General features: G+C 38.4%; 1 protein-coding gene across 7 annotated transcripts in view; it reads right to left on the reverse strand.

The window, feature by feature from the left end:
- Positions 1-17,310, reverse strand: part of RUNX1T1 (RUNX1 translocation partner 1) — a 184,738-nt gene that overhangs the window by 37,126 nt on the left and 130,302 nt on the right. For all 7 annotated transcript variants that reach the window (XM_019527918.1, XM_019527915.1, XM_019527922.1 and 4 more), the window contains 3 exons: positions 11,614-11,864; positions 9,084-9,169; positions 8,283-8,484 (listed from right to left, as the gene is read on the reverse strand). In XM_019527918.1, the coding sequence (XP_019383463.1) occupies positions 8,283-8,484; positions 9,084-9,169; positions 11,614-11,864 (539 nt within the window). The remainder of the gene's footprint in view (positions 1-8,282; positions 8,485-9,083; positions 9,170-11,613; positions 11,865-17,310) is intronic.

A 17,310-nucleotide genomic window follows, 5' to 3' on the forward strand; every position in this document is an offset into this window, starting at 1 on the left:
TGGAAAAAAACATGAAAAAACAATGGGTCATTGATAAGAGGATTGCAGAAACCAGAAGTCATAGGAAAAGCTGTCTAATAGCAAATATACAGAAACTGTTAGGTACGAAGTCTAAGTTGAGGAAACAAGAAAGCTGATGAAGAAAAAGATTGTGAGAAAGGTTTTAAGCCAAAACAATGCCAGATTAATCAAAAACAACAGTGCAACTCTTGTCTTGTTGTCTACTCTCTTCAAAAGTAGAATGGGGAGACTAGGATGCACAGTACTGAACTTCCTAAGAAATCACTGAGGCAAACTAATGCTTGAAAGGATTTGTTGCTGGAAGTTCAGATCTAAGTAGATTCATTTGGTAGAAGGGTCATGTACATGCACATATACATGCATGCACACACAAATCACTATATCAGTACTGTATGTAAAAAGATGAAAAGGAAGATAAAGGAAGTAAAGAGAACTCAATAGCAGTACAGAACAGTACTTTAATGTAAAAGATGATGGAAAGTCACCAGACACTCATAAAGCCAAAGAATGAGATGCACACATGAATATGGATGGAGAAAATACAAAAAGTGAGAGCAAGTTATCCCTGACACACTATTACTGGGTGGCAGGGATGGCAACAACCTATATTACTTTGTTAAATATCAGAAGCAAAATAAAATGATTCATGTTGCACCTTGGATGTTTTCCGTCATAAGAAGAGAAATAAGAATCTCATGTTCTCAACCTGTTTGTCAGTGTGATGTAAGGTTTTCATATAAGCACTGATGTATTCAGTTCAGCAATTTAATCAAGCATGAGATCATGAACAGTTCATAAATCATGGACAGACTGTCAACCAGTCTCTGATGTTCAGCAAGTACAACAAGCATTTTGCAGACTGTTAGAGACTTTTGATTCTATGAAAACTGAAGCTGTGAGGCAAGCACTAAAAAAAGGCATGATTTTTTTTAAATGGCTGAAACAAATAGGGATACTCAATAAAGAGAAGTGAAACAAGCTAGAAGTTATGAAGAGATAAATATGCATATAAAAATTATCTAGAAAAATATAACTGAAGTAAAGTTTCCTTCAGATTATGAAAAAGGTAGTCTATTTTGGAACGAGGGAATGGAAGATGGATTGAATGTATAATGGAATGGTAACTTTTAGCACTAGGTAATAGATACAACAAGAGCTGTGATCAAAAAAAGAAAAAAACCCCAAAACAACAAGAGAAAATGAATAAATAGGTCAATTTTGAAGGACCTATATGATTTTATTTGGCTAAAGAAAGGAATGAGCAACAGTGTAAAGGTACAGCTTCCCCACAGTGGATAGACTGAGGCTCAAATGATGATAGTGAAAATTACAATACACGGAGCATGAGAAGGGAAAATATGTTTATGTCTAGCTGTTGCCTAAATCTCAACTATGGATTTTTTTACAAGTTTGTTCTACTTCATTCTGACCCTGAAAGTAAACATATCATCACTAGTGGGACATTGGTCAAACAAACTTCCATAACGACAAAACCCACAGAGCCCATGAACCAATAATAAGGGGGTAGCTAAACAGTATAATGCACTGCTATACAGAAATAATTCTGCTGGCTCTGAGTACACTACCTCAGGTACCAGCAGCTATACAACCACAGTAACAGAGCATTCCACCAGGGCTTCTAAACCCAATGCCAGTGTCTCTTAGGCTAGGGACAGACATTCAAAAGGCCTGAGCCTGAACTGATTCAATCTTTGCAGGTTGGTCTAACCTGAGTAGGCTCAATCAGTTTGTAACTGCCCAGACATCCCAGAAATGCATGCAGTGGCTCAGGCTAGAAGCCGGTGGGCATAAGAGCAGCCCTCCCTTCCCTTCCAAAGTGCTGAGCTGAGAGGGTTGTGGCCAGCCCCCAGCAGGACACTCTGATTAGGGAAGGCTGCCCGCTGCTCCTCACCAGTGAGGGAGCCAGCAGGGAGATACACAGCATTTAGTTACACAGCAGGGAGTTATATAGGGAGTAACGCAGCATTTAGCACCCCATCAAGAAAACAAAAGCCTCTCTAAGAAAAACTTGAACTAATGAGACATCTTTAACTTTTTCCAGGGAAGGAATGGAGGGACATTACCAGCTGACCTGTTGATTAGCTCCAAAAAGCCATAAGCGGACGCTGTTCTGTTTGCCTTTGTCCTGTCTGCCTTACACAGACACCTCTCAGCATTAGCTAGCATACCACATGCTAGCTATGGTCCGTGCTCTCTGTGTGTGGGGGGTGGGGGGTGGGGACAGGAGGAAGTCAGGCAGACACTGCTGTGCCTGCTGTTGTCACTGCCGGAGTTTCAGCCAGGGAGCAGGGGGGATGGGCCAGCCCAGCTCTCTGGAGCAGAGCACCCTGCCCAGGGCTGCAAAGCATCTGGGATGCTGAGGGACTCTTGTTTAAGTTAAACCAGGAAGGGGTCTGGGAGAGACATTACATAAACTGGTTTGACCCAGATCAGTTAAGTCTGATGCTACATTCAACCAGGTTTTTCTCAAAACTGGTTTCAGCCATTTTCACACTGGTTTGTGTGTACTGAATATCTGTTCTATTACAGATTTAAATTAGTTCCTGATCACTTAAACTGGTTTGTGTGTAATGTCTGTCCCTAGCCTTAAGGATACCTTGACTGGAACCAGGTCTCTAGCAAGTCACAGTCCTAGTTGTAATATAGTTGAAGAAACAGATTTTATTTAAATAGGTACTTTTTTGTCTAATCCAAAATGGCAAAGAACAGTAAGCATCGTGAATAACACTGAAAATAGTTTTATATTTCAGTGGTTAGATAACAACTCACATGGATTGAGGTGTGCCACAAGGATTAAATAAAGGACTTTACTCTAAACTGCAAGGGTCCAGTTCAAACCTGTGTCATTCCTATAGGAAGTTAATGGAGTTACACAGATGTAAAACCAGAGAAATGAAATAGTGAATCAGATTAACTTGCAAGGCTTGTTGGTGTGCATCAGTTCACATTCATTTAAACACAGTTTTGGCCTGGAAAATATTTTTAATGGCTATTATAATGACCCTTGAACACAAAATCATGACCACGGGCTATGGAGTCACTAATGTTCTCATTCTAAAACACAGGTATTGCACTACTTAACTGAGCCAAAAAATAAAGCAACTTTACAATAGCTGGCAGCAGCAGGTTTTTATTTCTTCTTTCTATGTCACATATCAATTATTTTGTCAAGCACCATAGTGCATGGTACAGTATAAGAAATGGATAAAGATTATCACTTCCTCTGGGATACACTATACAGTAATTCAGGTCCAGATCTATGCATTAGCACACCATTCAATGTGCTATAATCTGGCCCAAGCCTCCATTTCAGCAACATTAAAATTAATTGTTACTAATATTAGTTTTATGTTTAAAAGCACTATTTAATAGCTGTACAGACTGCCATGAAATCTTTTATAATTTTGCCATGAATGTTAGTGATATTCACACACTGGAAATATCATGTAAATCATGATAATGGTTATTGCTTGCAAAATGCAATGGGAGTATTTTAATAGTGAGATGAGCAAACATGTTAGTGGGTATTGTCATTGCTAACCCAGAATGTACTAGAGTTGAGTGAACCAGCTGGAATAAAGTATGAACTTTGAAAGTTTAAAATGAAAGAGTTTAATGAATGGCAATAGAAGCCTTTGAAATTGACACAAAATCTGGAAACATAAGAAATCTTGACCCTGGCTATTTCCACTCCATCTTGAAAGATTTTCATACAGATTTCTATTGGAGGTTGTGATAAATTCAGGGAAGTATTCCAATCTAACATTACCTCCAAACCTTTTGAAGTTTGCCTATCTTCACTGATCTTTATATACATCTGTACTCAATAAGGTTATAGGTCTTATTTATAATCCAAAAAGACAAGGAACTTTCATCTTGACCTTATCCTGTTGCATTTATTTCAGAATACATTGTATGATATGTATTATTATTAATTTTAAGGTGAAAATTACCATTTTTTTGGCATCCAATATTAAAATCCTTCAAAAGTAGTTCAGGAGTAAGCATGACATCACTCATTTGAAAGATTATCAGTCTATCAGGTGAATTATATATGTAAAATCTGAGCAATTTTAAAAAACTTTTATAAATATGTATTATTTAGCACCAAATGAGAATGAGTCTGCCCTACCTAAAATGCACATTTGTGCACTTTTTATTGTTTCAGAACAGTAGGTTTACTTACTGTTAATGTCTTGCCTAGATTTCTATAATGCTAAAATGAATTAAAAACAGTGACAGTAAATAAACTGCAGACAAATTATATACAGTTTTAAATACTCACTTAACTTTTTTTAGCTATTTTTAAAGGCAAAAATATAATTACTATATACTTTGGACTGCTAAAATGAAAATACTCTACACACAAAGTTAAAAAAGAACACAACTTTTCAGACAAAACAGCTTTACTGGCACTGAAGAATTAGGGGTTTTTTTAAATGCTCCTGGGCAAAAATCACGTATACTAAATTTCCGAATGGGTTGTGTGTTTTAATGATAGAATTATACACCTAAAAAGTAGCCGATCATAAGTGTGGCAGTGAAATCTGCTTTACTGTTGTGGTATCATTTTAATCATAATGAAAAGGAAACAAGACACACACAATGTAGCCATATGGTATTTTTTCCTCTGCTACTGGAGATGACAAGCCGATAATTTTTAAAGGATGGATTATCTTGGTAAAAAAAAAGTACAAAGGGGAATCACTGACATTTAGAATCCACACAGCAAAAAGCAATATTTACACGTTGGGGGACTTAATTAAAATTTTGGAATAATTTCTCATTCCCTTTCTTTGGCACCTTCTCAAAAAGAATACAAAATAAGAAAAAACTACATTTGCCTTAAGGTTCAGTGATGTTGCTGTCAAACAGTTAGAGTTTTGTATTTTGTTAACCTTCTAAAGTACTGTAGTTTACCCAGATATTTCCTGATTTAAGGTAATAGAATTACTGTATTTCCTGTCAAATAAAAGGTAAGTATCTGATGTCATGAGTGTCAGATACTTCTTGCCAAGCCCTATGACTGAAATAGATACTATGTTCTTGAAACATTACAAATTATCAGGCTGTAAGCCTAGGAAAGTATTTTTTAAAATCAAATTTCTTGGAATGAATATTCAAGTAAAATGAATTGCTCCAGCCCGTTAAATTTGTATCCATCACTACTACATAGTTAATTTGAAAAACATATTCCATTGGTATACCATGCAATGGAATCTGTTTGGCAAATAAATCCCGTATCTTTTAAGTACTCCTATTGGCAAAAATACAAGCAAATAATCTAGTTCTATACTTCTCTAACTAGGAAACAGCATCTTTTGTCTTATGACTAAGTACATTATTTAAAGTATTTACTCTCTTGATATTCCCAGTAAGATTTGCTGATAATGTTTCAATGTAGTAGTGATTTATAAAAATTCCACACCCTGCCTTATTACATTTCTTAATTAAAAGTCTTACTACCACTGAAGTTCAAAATGTTCAACGGCCCTGTTACAGGTGTACTAAACATAGATTTTGCAGATCATGACTCAGCAGTTTCCTCTAAACAAATGGTTGTTTCCAGGGGTCGTAGTCATTGTAGATACTTCACCTGTCGTATTTACCTCTGGATTACTCAGCATCTTTCTTTATATACCCAACATTGTTCACAAAAATACTTGCCACAATGTTTGTGAGGATTTCCAAAGAGACTGTGCCTATTAATTTAGTGATGCTATTCCCAATATTTTAAATAATTTAAATATCAACTCTGAAAAGAAAAAAATATAACACTATAGCTCAACTGGTTCAAAAAGAGGGAACCATTTTTTGGGGGTGATATCTTTTATTAGACTCAATTACTTGGTTGGAATAAAGTTAGACAAGTGTTCAAATGCAACACATTCTTTGTCAGGTGAGAAGGAGGCTTTCTTTGTAACCACAGGGCCCTGAATTTCATAGTAAAAACCCCACTTATTTACCTACCTGAGCATTGTTTACCAGTACAATATTTTCTAGCTTCCTTCCTTTTTTCAGTCAGAAAACTCTGGGGATTAACCAGTTATTTTTCAGGGAAGAATGTTTTTCATTAAACAGGGCAAATATTGAGGGAGAAGCCTATTTACCATTTATAAATACATTTATAAAGTTCAAATCATGGTAAGCAGCAAAATTCAGGATGCTTGGAACTCTGGGGTTCTGGTCCAGCTCACCTTATATGTTTTAAATTATTTCTAGCCATACATTATCTAAGATTCTACATATGCACATTTGGAATGTAACAATTGTGGAGGTTTCTGGTACTCCTGATTGCTGGCAAAGAAAGACTTCTCCTGTCCTTTGAGTTGCACTGCTATTGATCTATGCTCATCCTTAACATACAGCTTGTATATACAAGCCCATCCTCATTTTAAAAAGTAGCCTTGGTACTTGTTGTTAGTAGCATAATCATAATAGGAGGGAGTCAGCATGAGATAACTACCCATGCACTTATTTACCCTGCTCTTGGGCAGGGTTTCCAAGATGTGTAACTAAACTGCTAATAGGACCCAAGATAGCGAGTTATAAGCTACTTCTGTTTTCTTAAATAATGTATAGTTACATGAGCTTCAGATAAACCAAAGGCCAGATTCTATTCCAACCATTAGGCATATAAATGTACTTAAGCACCTAAGTGCAATTCTGTTCCACCACAGTTAAAGCCCTAAAAAGCTCTTAGTATAAAAGGTGGCTGGATTCTCCTCCTATTCCTCATGGGGCACATCTACATGAGATGTTTACTGCAGAGTAGACTAATTAGCTCCACAGTAAATGTTGCACATCTACACATGCGCTCCTATTAGGCTGAAGTAAACTAATTCATTTTCACTGCAACAGAGCACATGTTGCCCTCGCTGGCTGGGGCATGAACGTGCTTTAGTGCAGGAGCTACCTGTTGGCTTGTCCCACACTGGAGCCCCTTATGCACCAGTTGAGCCAGGAGAGGAATACATTGACCCAGGAGAGGAGCTGGCCTGGGCTGGCAGGCTGGCCCCACAAAACCCCCTGCCAGCTGGGGCTACTCCATCACAGCTCAATGTGTTGTGGTCCCAGGCGCATGTTTAAGCAGTGCCCCTGGGAGCAATAAACTCTGGAGCAATAAGCACCGGAGTTTATTGTTTATTAATTGCACATGTAGCTGCCTCCAGTGTGACTCAATACTAAGACTAAGATGGCAGTTGTTACAAAGTAAATAGATCCATTAATGGATTTTCAGGGATCTGAGAAGGGTGAAATGCAGCTGAACACTTAAGTTCCTAAGTCCATTTACATGCTTACTAGTTGGAATGGAACTTAGCACCAGTGGCAGGTATGTTAAATTTGAGCATTTGCAAACTTATTTGTCACATTTCTTTTTGGAACTGAATACAAATACAGCTTAAAATTTTCTGTTTTCATTTACTTGCTAAATGTAAGCGCCTCCCAAGTTGATTAATTTATATTCAATGGGATTAACTCCATTCTGTTATACCAGACTTTTCTTTCAATTATACTAGTCAAGCAGCCCCTATTTTAGGTTTACATGGTAAAAATGGGAACTCATACATGGCACTGACAGACATGAGAAACCATTCCCTCACCAAAAACAGTACTTTACCAGAAGAGGAAGCATTAGTTTAACCCGGCTTCCTAGCGTCTATATAGTTTGGGCACTTCAGCAGGGCTCCTTGGTGTTTTATCTAAAACTGATTCAATTAGCTATTAGATAAAAGCACCAAAAAGGTCCACTGAAGTGCTGAATCTATACAGATGTTGGGTGAGCCAGGTCAAACTGATGCAATCCCTCTTCTGGGCATGTGCTGTGCTTGGTACAGGGGCATGCCGAGCTGAAAGTAAAGATGTTTTTCCCTCCCCCACATCTGTAAGCAGCCATAGTGTTCAGCTTATTACATGACCAAATTCAAATTCCATTCTGTTCTTCAGACCTTTCCCCAATACAAATGGGAGGAAAATCGATGAGTATCACAAAAAATAAGTGTTTCGAACAAAAATTAGGCTAGTAGGAAATTATACGTGTAGATAGATAGATAGATAGATACACAGGTAGTCCTTGCTTTCAAATGAAAAAGAAAATGTAACTTGTATTAACCAAGAAAAAAACCCACACAGAACAACTATAAATTTCAACTGCATTACATAAATAAATTAAATAAGGAACGAGAGCTTGGCTATGTCGGAGCAGGACTGGAAAACAACCTTTGAAGGAGATACTGTACCTAATGTAACTGAATCTGAATTCACTGGACTCTGCTGTCTGGAATGGCTACTGCTGCTGCTACCACCTTTTTTTAAATCCTCTGCATCACTGTACCGTCGTATCCAGTAATTAAGCTCCTCACGGTCCGCTTCTTGACATCGCCGTAGTACAGTGAGAGATCGCCTTGTCTTTTCCACCATGTCCATTATACAGTTTAACAGCTATTTGTCAAAGGAAAAGGGAAAGGAGGAACCAAAGGGATATTTGATTATGATATGCTATATTCATACACCAAACAGAAAATACTGTGAAATTTTCTCATGTCAATAGTCAGGGCTCTAAAGATGAAAGATTCTTTCCCTGGTTTTGAAAGTAGTTATGGAATACGAGTCTCTCTTGCAAACAATTCCTTCTGAATCTCAGAATGGCACAGGCAAAGTTCAACACTTACAAAGTCTAATTTTTATTAGTGAAACAACTCCCCCCCATTTTTAAGGTACCAATCAATGAAACAATACCTCCAATAGGCAAACTTTAGCTCCCAACTTTTATGCCGTTGTTTCCACAATTAGGATTCTAAAATGGCTAACTGGAGCCCAATTGCTAGCTTATACAGCCAAACTGGGAACCATGAGTTGTACTTTAATCCCCAATATTTTCAAATATTAAAAGACTTTCCCCCCCAGTATGGGAGATAAAGGAACAAATTTAAATGCACTACGCCAGTTGATAATATTGTAGTATTACTTTCTAAAGTCACTGTACACTTCTATTCACATACATCAATTCAGACAATTACACACACATGTACACATCTTACATGGTCAAGATGTTTCCACTCTTCTGCCCATTCTCTGTCTGTTAGCCTGTGATCGATCATTTCCTCTTGACGTGTGCCATGCAACCCTGCCAAAATTGATAAGAAGTACTTACATCAAAGGTTTCATCTAGAAAAGATCTTGTTCTCTCATTTATATAACATTGAGTCTAGATACTCACAATGCTTCTCCATTCATTACGTAAATGCATGAAGCAATTTACTCACTGAAGGTTTATGTATATGAAGTCTATATAGTTTAGTGTTTATCAGTCTTTTCAGTGGGAAAAACAAATTTATTTCACAATGAAAAACAACTGGAAGAGTAATATTCATAACAAGATGCATTTAAAATAATTTAGTCCAATACTGCCACTGTTCCATGCACGTAATTCCATTTGACCTCAGTTTTACACAGACCACTTGCTAGACTGCACAACAAAAAGATGAAGGCTGCTTCAATAAAAGTTATAAAAAATGTAGACGAGATACTATAAGTGAGTTGAAACATCATTTTCTGGTGCAAAGATAAGACTGTCAAGGCTGTCTGATCATTTGCATAGTACCATACAAAGAAACATAATTAATATTTATTGTTCACTTTGTTGACATTACTTCAGAATTTCAGTAAGTTCTAAAAAGGTGCAATTTCATGTTGATTTTTCTTATTTTTATGTAGGCTTTGTTCTTGATCAATATATTGACATTTCAAATGAGTCTTCTTAAAAAGCATGAAAAGCATTAGGGAAGGGTAGACATTTTGTATGCAACAAAAATTAAGCAAGTGACCCTAGTTCTAAAATTCAGAAATTGTCATATTGGTTGCATACCCAATATTCTAGCTCATTTATAGACTTTTTCAACGTGGAATAAATATTTGCCAAACTAAGTGTAAAATCACTGAGAGAGACCATGTCAAATTGACATCTAGAAAATTGGTTGAAGTTTTTATAGGATGTCCCCCTCCTCAAGATTGCTCATTTTTCACTTCACATACTACTTCCAAGTTAAAAAAGAAAAGCCAAACCTTCAAATCATTAGAAAGGCTGAACTCTTAAGAACTGATGTAACAGCATTTTAACTGCTATATATATTGCAAGAAATACAATGGTTAAATAATACCTTGTTATTTTATAATGTCTTACTACAAAAGATTGAAAAAATGTAAACGACATGGACAGAAGAAATATAAGTTGTCTAAATACAACAACCACTAGGCCTGTGCAAAGCCTCGGCTAGTATTCGCTTCGTATTCAGCTGATTCAGGGGACACTGATTTGATTAGGTGATTCAAATCACAGTCCCAAACTGATTTGGCCAAATCTGATTTGGAGATTTGGCTGCAGCTGAAATTGGCTGAATCTCTGAATCAAACAGGCCCCATCCCCTGCCCGCTCTCCCAGCCTCAGCTCCTGGCTCTTTTAAAAATAGAAAAAAAAATAGCCCTGCACTCACAGGCTGCTGCCAGGCACTGTGTCAGGGGCTCTGCCACGAGCCCCCAGAAGCCCCAGTGACCACTTCAGCATTCAGTAAGTGCAGGGCTTTTCCTTTTTTTAAAGAACCTGGAGCTGGGGTGGGTGGGGCAGCTATCGATAGGGCTGGGAAAGTGTGCAGAGGTAAGGGGACACTCAGGGGGGCTGGGGGAGCAGGCAGGGATGGGGCCTGGCAGGGGTCCCCCCATGGTCCTCTCCCCCAGCCTTCCCCACCCTCTACTCACCGGCACAGAGTCCAGGTACAGCTGCGACGGTAGGTAGGGACTGCCCAAATCTCCAAAGCTCTCAAAATTGATTCAGACCTTTTTATCAGTCTCCTAATTCAATTCGGATTCAGAGATTCAGCCGCCAAATCAGGCCGAATTGCCTCTGAATTGAATCAGCACCTGAAGCTTTGCACAGCCCTAATAACCACCTCAGGGTGCTTACAGATGTAACCTCCTCTCACCCCCAAAACCCAGCACTTTAAATTCATTGCGCCCCCATGCTAAACCCAGTGCATGCCCAGAAGAGGCATCACGTTAGTTTGACCTGGCTTGTTCAAAGTCTGTTTAGATTGCGTGCTTCAGCAGGGCTATTTTGGCAGTTTTATCTAATAGCTGACTGAAGTAAAGTGCATTTTTTTCCATGTCTGTCAGCAGCCTCAAGGTCTATACCACTTCATTAAAAAGACAAGCAAGTTAACACCCCTTTGGAAGCCCAATTGTTCTGGTTGCCACATGAACAGAATGCAAGGAAAAATCAGGTCTTCACAAGTTCCTTGTACACCTGCTCAGAAATCTATTTTGTTCACTGCAAGAACAAAACGGGTAGTCTATACTCCTTACTCTGCCATATGAATGCATAGTTCAAGTGACAATCCAGTTCAATACTATAAAATTAATTTCAGACATTAAACCTAATTGGATCACAGACCACAAGGAAGATTTGCACAGAAAAAACTCTCTCTCTGAAGTACAGAGCTTAATTACAGGAAATAAAAGGGAAACAAGATGCAAAGAACAATAAATGATGCACAAAGTTTCTGAAGTGTCCCTTACCCATAGGTCTGTTTCTGTCCCTGAGGTCCCTGTGGTTGGGGTGTCTGTATGAGTCCCTGTAGTGGTGGGCAATGGCCATATCATCCAAACGATAATGCTGAGGTGGAGGTGGGGTAGGGTGAGGCAGACCATTGGGCTGGTAAGATAAGCCATTATTTGGACTGTACCGCTGGCCTGGGCTAATAGTGCAGGGCCGCTTGCTTGGATGCTCTGAGTGCAAAGGCTCTCTGTCAAAGCCATTTTCTTTGGTTCTGAAAAATAAAATCCAAGAACTTTCATTCACAATTTGAACAGGACTGGCTGCTGTTCAGGCACACACAGCTTGTTGATAACTGCTGCTTGTACTCACAGTTGCAGGTGTGTTAGGGAACATTTTGTATACAGTTTAATCAGGGCTTATAAAGGACACATTTACAGTATAACCATCCCTTTATCACAGTTTAAGAAGCAAAGACAGAATAATACTTGCAATAGATCAGCTCACGAACATAAAAATGAAACAGTGTCACTGAAATCAGTGCTTGAATGTGTGATTACATACTTGATTACAGTACAGACTAATGTGAGTACAGCTGATTACAGTTCAGACTCACACGTGAGGCAAGTGGCCAAGCAATTTTCATTTCTATTAATGCAAAAGGAATCATTTTACATTTTCAGTCAAGTCTACACTGATGATAAAAAGCCATAAACTGGTAGGCGTTCTGCCTTATTGGTGGCACACAGCAATGTGGGAACATTTTCAGCATAAGAAAAGCTTTTTCCAAAAGACAGCACATGGCCCTTTTCCAACAGACAGCACATGTTCCTAAGGCTATATGTCTTGGTGCACTGAACCTTTGCTCTCAGTAATGCCAGGATGAATTTTCACTAGGGAATTAATATGATCCCAGAAGATTTCTAGATCAGTCATATTTGGACAGTATGGAAAAAATGTCCTTGGTGATCAGGGATCTTTAGTAGAAGAGTCAAAAAAATCTAGATGTGTACGTTATCCTGGCAGTTCAATCCAAGATGCTGTGCATTGTGGTATTGTTTTATGAGCATTGGTTAGGCCAAAGTCATAAGGTATTCCTCCTCTGGTCCTCCTAACAGATGGTACTTTCTTACTGAGGTCACCTAAGACTGCTAGAATCAAGGAAAAAAGTTAGATATAAAGAACCATCCAATTAACTTAATCAGAGTCTATCTTCAACCCCACTATAAACTAATATATAAATGACATAACAAGAAAGACCTGTTTACATTCTGCAAAAAGAGAAACAGGGTGCTTCTATTATTTCCAGAGATCATGATGCAAATCATTTTCTTCCTATTCTATTACAGAACCAATTTTTCCATCATAACAGTCATCACTTAGCTTCTTCATATATCTACTTTTTGTGAAAGTGAGAATTTGGATAGTGCACTATAATTGAAAATTACTGCACTGTGGTTCAGCTATGCTTATAGCAAAGTGGTGTGAATGTCCACAATTGTCTGAATGGATTTTCCACTGCTGTTTCAGGGAATTTACTCTTCACTCATGGTAAAACCTGGTTCTACCATGGAGCAATCAACCCCTATAAAACTACCTTTGCATTGGGTTGGAAGATATTAACTACAATAAACGTCACGTTAAAGTGGTTTGTCTTTTGATTTTTACGCACATACTTTATTAAATTTATGTGCTAAGATGTGTACTTAAGCTACACATCTTTTTATATAACTGAAAAATGAAAAAGACAATATAGGATTAAGCTGAGCAATGCTTCATCTTTGTGCTTCAGTGAACCATTTCCTCAGTGATTTATAGATGGCAGAATGCAATTATAATGTCCTTGTAATAAAAATCATGACAAAAACATGCTAAATCAGGCTGACAGGAATATAAATTTGGCCTGACTCTGTAGTTATTCACCTGCTCCTAGAAGGAATTATGTATATCTGTGTGTGTACATACGTGTGTGTGTGTGTGTGTGTGTGTGTGTGTAACTATAGACATGCATATCTATCTATCTAGTCTGTGCAAAGCAGCTAGTATTCGCTTCGGATTTGGCGGGCAGTGATTCCATCTGATGATACGAAACATTGCCCCAAACTGATTGGCCAAATCTGATTTGGAGATTCAACTGCAGCTGAAATCGGCCAAATCAGCCCCACCCCCTACCCGCTCTCCCAGCCCTGTCAATGGCTGCCCTGCCTGGCCCCAGCTCCCGGCTCTTTGAAAAAAAAAAAGCCCCCACTCACTGGCTGTTGCCAGGTGGGGGGCCGATCCCTGCTGCCCCACACTGTGTGGGGGGCTCTGTGATGAACCCCCAACCCCGCCTGCTCTCTGGGCCCCAGCTCCCAGCTCTTTGCAATAAAAAGCCCTGCACTCACCAGCTCCTGCCAGGCAGAGGGGTAATCCCCACTGACTCCCACTGCCTTGCACTGTGTGGGGGGGCTCTGCCATGAGCCCTGAGAAGCCCCAAGGCCACTGCAGCAGCCAGTGAGTGGGAGCTTTTTTTTTTTTTAATAAGAGCAGGGAGCTGGGGTGGGCAAGGCAGCCATGCGGAGGAACTGGAAGAGTGGGCAGGGGTTGGGGGGCTTGTGGCAGAACACCCCCACACAGTGTGGGACAGTGGGGATCGCCCCTCTGCCTGGCAGCATCTGGTGAGTGGGGGCTTTTTTTTTAAAGAGTCGGGGCTGAGTGGGGAAATATTGGAGGCGGGGAGCTGGGAGAGCGGGTGGGTGTAGCAGGGTACTCAGGAGGGCTGGGGAACAGGCAGGGGATGGAGCCTGGTGGGAGTCCCTCCATGGTCCTCTCCCCCCTCCCTCTACTTACCAGCATGGAGCCTGGGTCCAGCTCCTTGTGGCAGCGAGCGGGGACTGCCTGAATCTCTGAATTTTTTTGAATCGATTCGGAGAGCTTTGAATCAATTCAGACCTTTTAACTGGTCTCCTTATTCAATTCAGAATCTCCTCTGAATTGAATCAGCTCTCAAAGCTTCTCACAGCCCTACTATCTATCTATCTAGCTATTTTGGGTATATATATATATATCGAGAGAGAGAGAGAGAGAGAGAGAGAGAGAGAGAGAGAGAGAGAGAGAGAGATCTATATTTATATCTATATAGATAGATATATATTACTTGGAAAACCCTCAGTTTTAATAGAGGGCACAACTCAATAGTTTATCCTCCTCTGTGCTCAGGGGATGATACTATTACTGCCAACTTGGGAAAGGAAGAATAGGAATCTCTAGTTCCAGAGAATGTAGCGATTACTAGTAGAAAATAAAGACGTAGGTTTGCTACAGCTTCTTGAAGGGAGTGAAAGAAGCTTCCTAAGGACCCCTGTCACAACAACCCAGTACATACATAGCATTCCACTTTTAGTAAAGAATGGATATCTTTTACTTGCTGTTATAGGATCTGTTGGTCTCCACATCATGGGCACTAGCAATTGTTTGTCATCTTTTTAATAATCTGCCTACAAATTTTACATGTAGTGGTAGGTGTGAGAAATTTAAGCATGAAACCATTTAAGCCCAACTTCCAGTTTTTTCACTGCAACATTATTTGATAGGCACAAATCAAATTGTACAAATTTATCAGAACCCCACTAAATTATCTTGAAACAATCTCTAAAAAAGATTTTTTAAAAAAATCAGACAGTATAGAGGTCCTGTATTTTTCTTCACTTGCTCTTACCGCAGTTTTACTGTGAGAGAAAACACAATTCACAGTGGGGGACACCTGAATCAAAATGAAGTTTTCATAACTATACTTCAGATGCTCATGTCCTTGAACCTCTTTTCAAACAAGAGGTTAATTCTTATTCTATTGCACAGATACTAGGCATGTAAATTTGTCTACTTTCATAACACTTCACTAATTTTGGTATTATATTTACATGTCTATTTTCCTCTTGTTTCATGTCTGCACTTACCACCTAAATGAAGAGAGAGCCATAGAAATGCACCAGTCAAAGAATGATTTCTATTTTTGAAATTATATTGAGAAATTATTGTTGTGGGCTTTTTGAATATAGAAGTGATGTTTTTAAAGCCTGTCTGTACATTTATGCACAATACAAGAGTGAACAGATACAGTTCATATACTAACCTGTGTACTATTGAAATATTCATCAAAAATAATTATGAATAATGGTGCAGCATTTTAATGTTTGCCTTTATGAATGTATATATAATATGCTATAATGCATCTATAGCCCTTATAACAGAAACCATGAAACAATTCAACATATTTTGAATTAAAAGTTATGAAAATATTATTTTAGATATTAGGAGGATATTGGGAGGCATGGACTTCATTTATGAACTACCAGAGACCTTCTGTACATTTCTGGTCTAGGTACTTAGACTAAGTAACTCAGTTGCCTATTTGGTTAGTTGTATAGCAGCACTTCTCTATCACACTGGACTGTTGTGAGATTCAGAGTCCACAGGAACTGGAGGAGGGACATGGAGGAGGAAGGGAAAATATGTACTGAAGACGGAACTGAAAATAACAATGATATTTTTGTATCCGATCTGTTTAATTTCATTAACTTATTATCCCGCAGAACTTTTAAGAGCAAAAATATTCAGAAAAATCGCAGTGAACACGTGGAAAGCTTAACTGTTATATTGTTCCTCTTCTTTTTACTTCCCTCCAGCCAATGTTTCCTTGAGGTACATATATGATTCATCAGGCACCTGACTAGACCTCTTACACATAACACCATGATCTAGCAGATCAACAGTTCTTTCTCTCTCTCTCTCTCTCTCTCTCTCTCTCTCTCTTGAGAGAGAGTTTGAAAGAATGTACTTCAGAGGTTCAGAGCCTTGGATATTGAAAAGGGAAACTCTGAATACAAACATGTGACATGTGGGCTATACATTTGGGTTTTACCATTACTTCTTATTAAAAACAGCTCAAGGCATATAAAAATCAATATAAAGTAAGTACCTTTAGTTTCGAATGATTGCGCATCTGGATATTTTCCAGATCAGGAAGTCAAATAATGCAAGACTACTCTGGCTGGCAAATTAACTTGACTGCTTGATATAAAATATTAAATCTATTTATGAGAATAAGGATATTGAAGTCAGTGAATACGGAAGAGTGAAAATGTTCACTCATTATTCGTGCAAGATACTTAAATATCTCACACAAATAGTTTAAATTGATATTTACATAATGAGGGAAGGAGTTATACCAATCCAATGGAAGTCTATTTAGGTACTTCTATTTCAGAAATTATTCCGCCTGTAATGTTGTACAAACAACACAATAGGTAAATATCAGGGTGTGTATTTACCACTTTCATATATGCCACTATGTCAAGGAAGTGCACATTAAAAACTCTACTCAAGGACTATTCCTAAATTTTTCATTTTGCACATAACATAATGCAATGAAATATTGACTCAAGTACTAACCATTCTCATTAACTTAGATGGCAGCAGACGCTGTTCAGCTCCTTGAAAAATAAGTTTAATTTCTAACAGTATTAGAACTAATTTCTGTGCCACATTTTTCTTAAAGGGCATGAAGACTACAAAAAGAACTCTCCACTCAAAACTGACAAAACCATCATGGCCTCTTACCTATTGGAATGCAATCCGAAGCTTAAAAACAAACCTTGTCATAAATGTTATTTTGTCTCTTAAACATACATCATACTACCAAGATACAATTTTTTAAAATTAAAATTAGAGTCAGGTTTAAC

This window comes from Gavialis gangeticus, unplaced genomic scaffold (genome assembly GCF_001723915.1).
Source record: "Gavialis gangeticus isolate Ggan-Ray unplaced genomic scaffold, GavGan_comp1, whole genome shotgun sequence".
NCBI lineage: Eukaryota > Metazoa > Chordata > Crocodylia > Gavialidae > Gavialis > Gavialis gangeticus.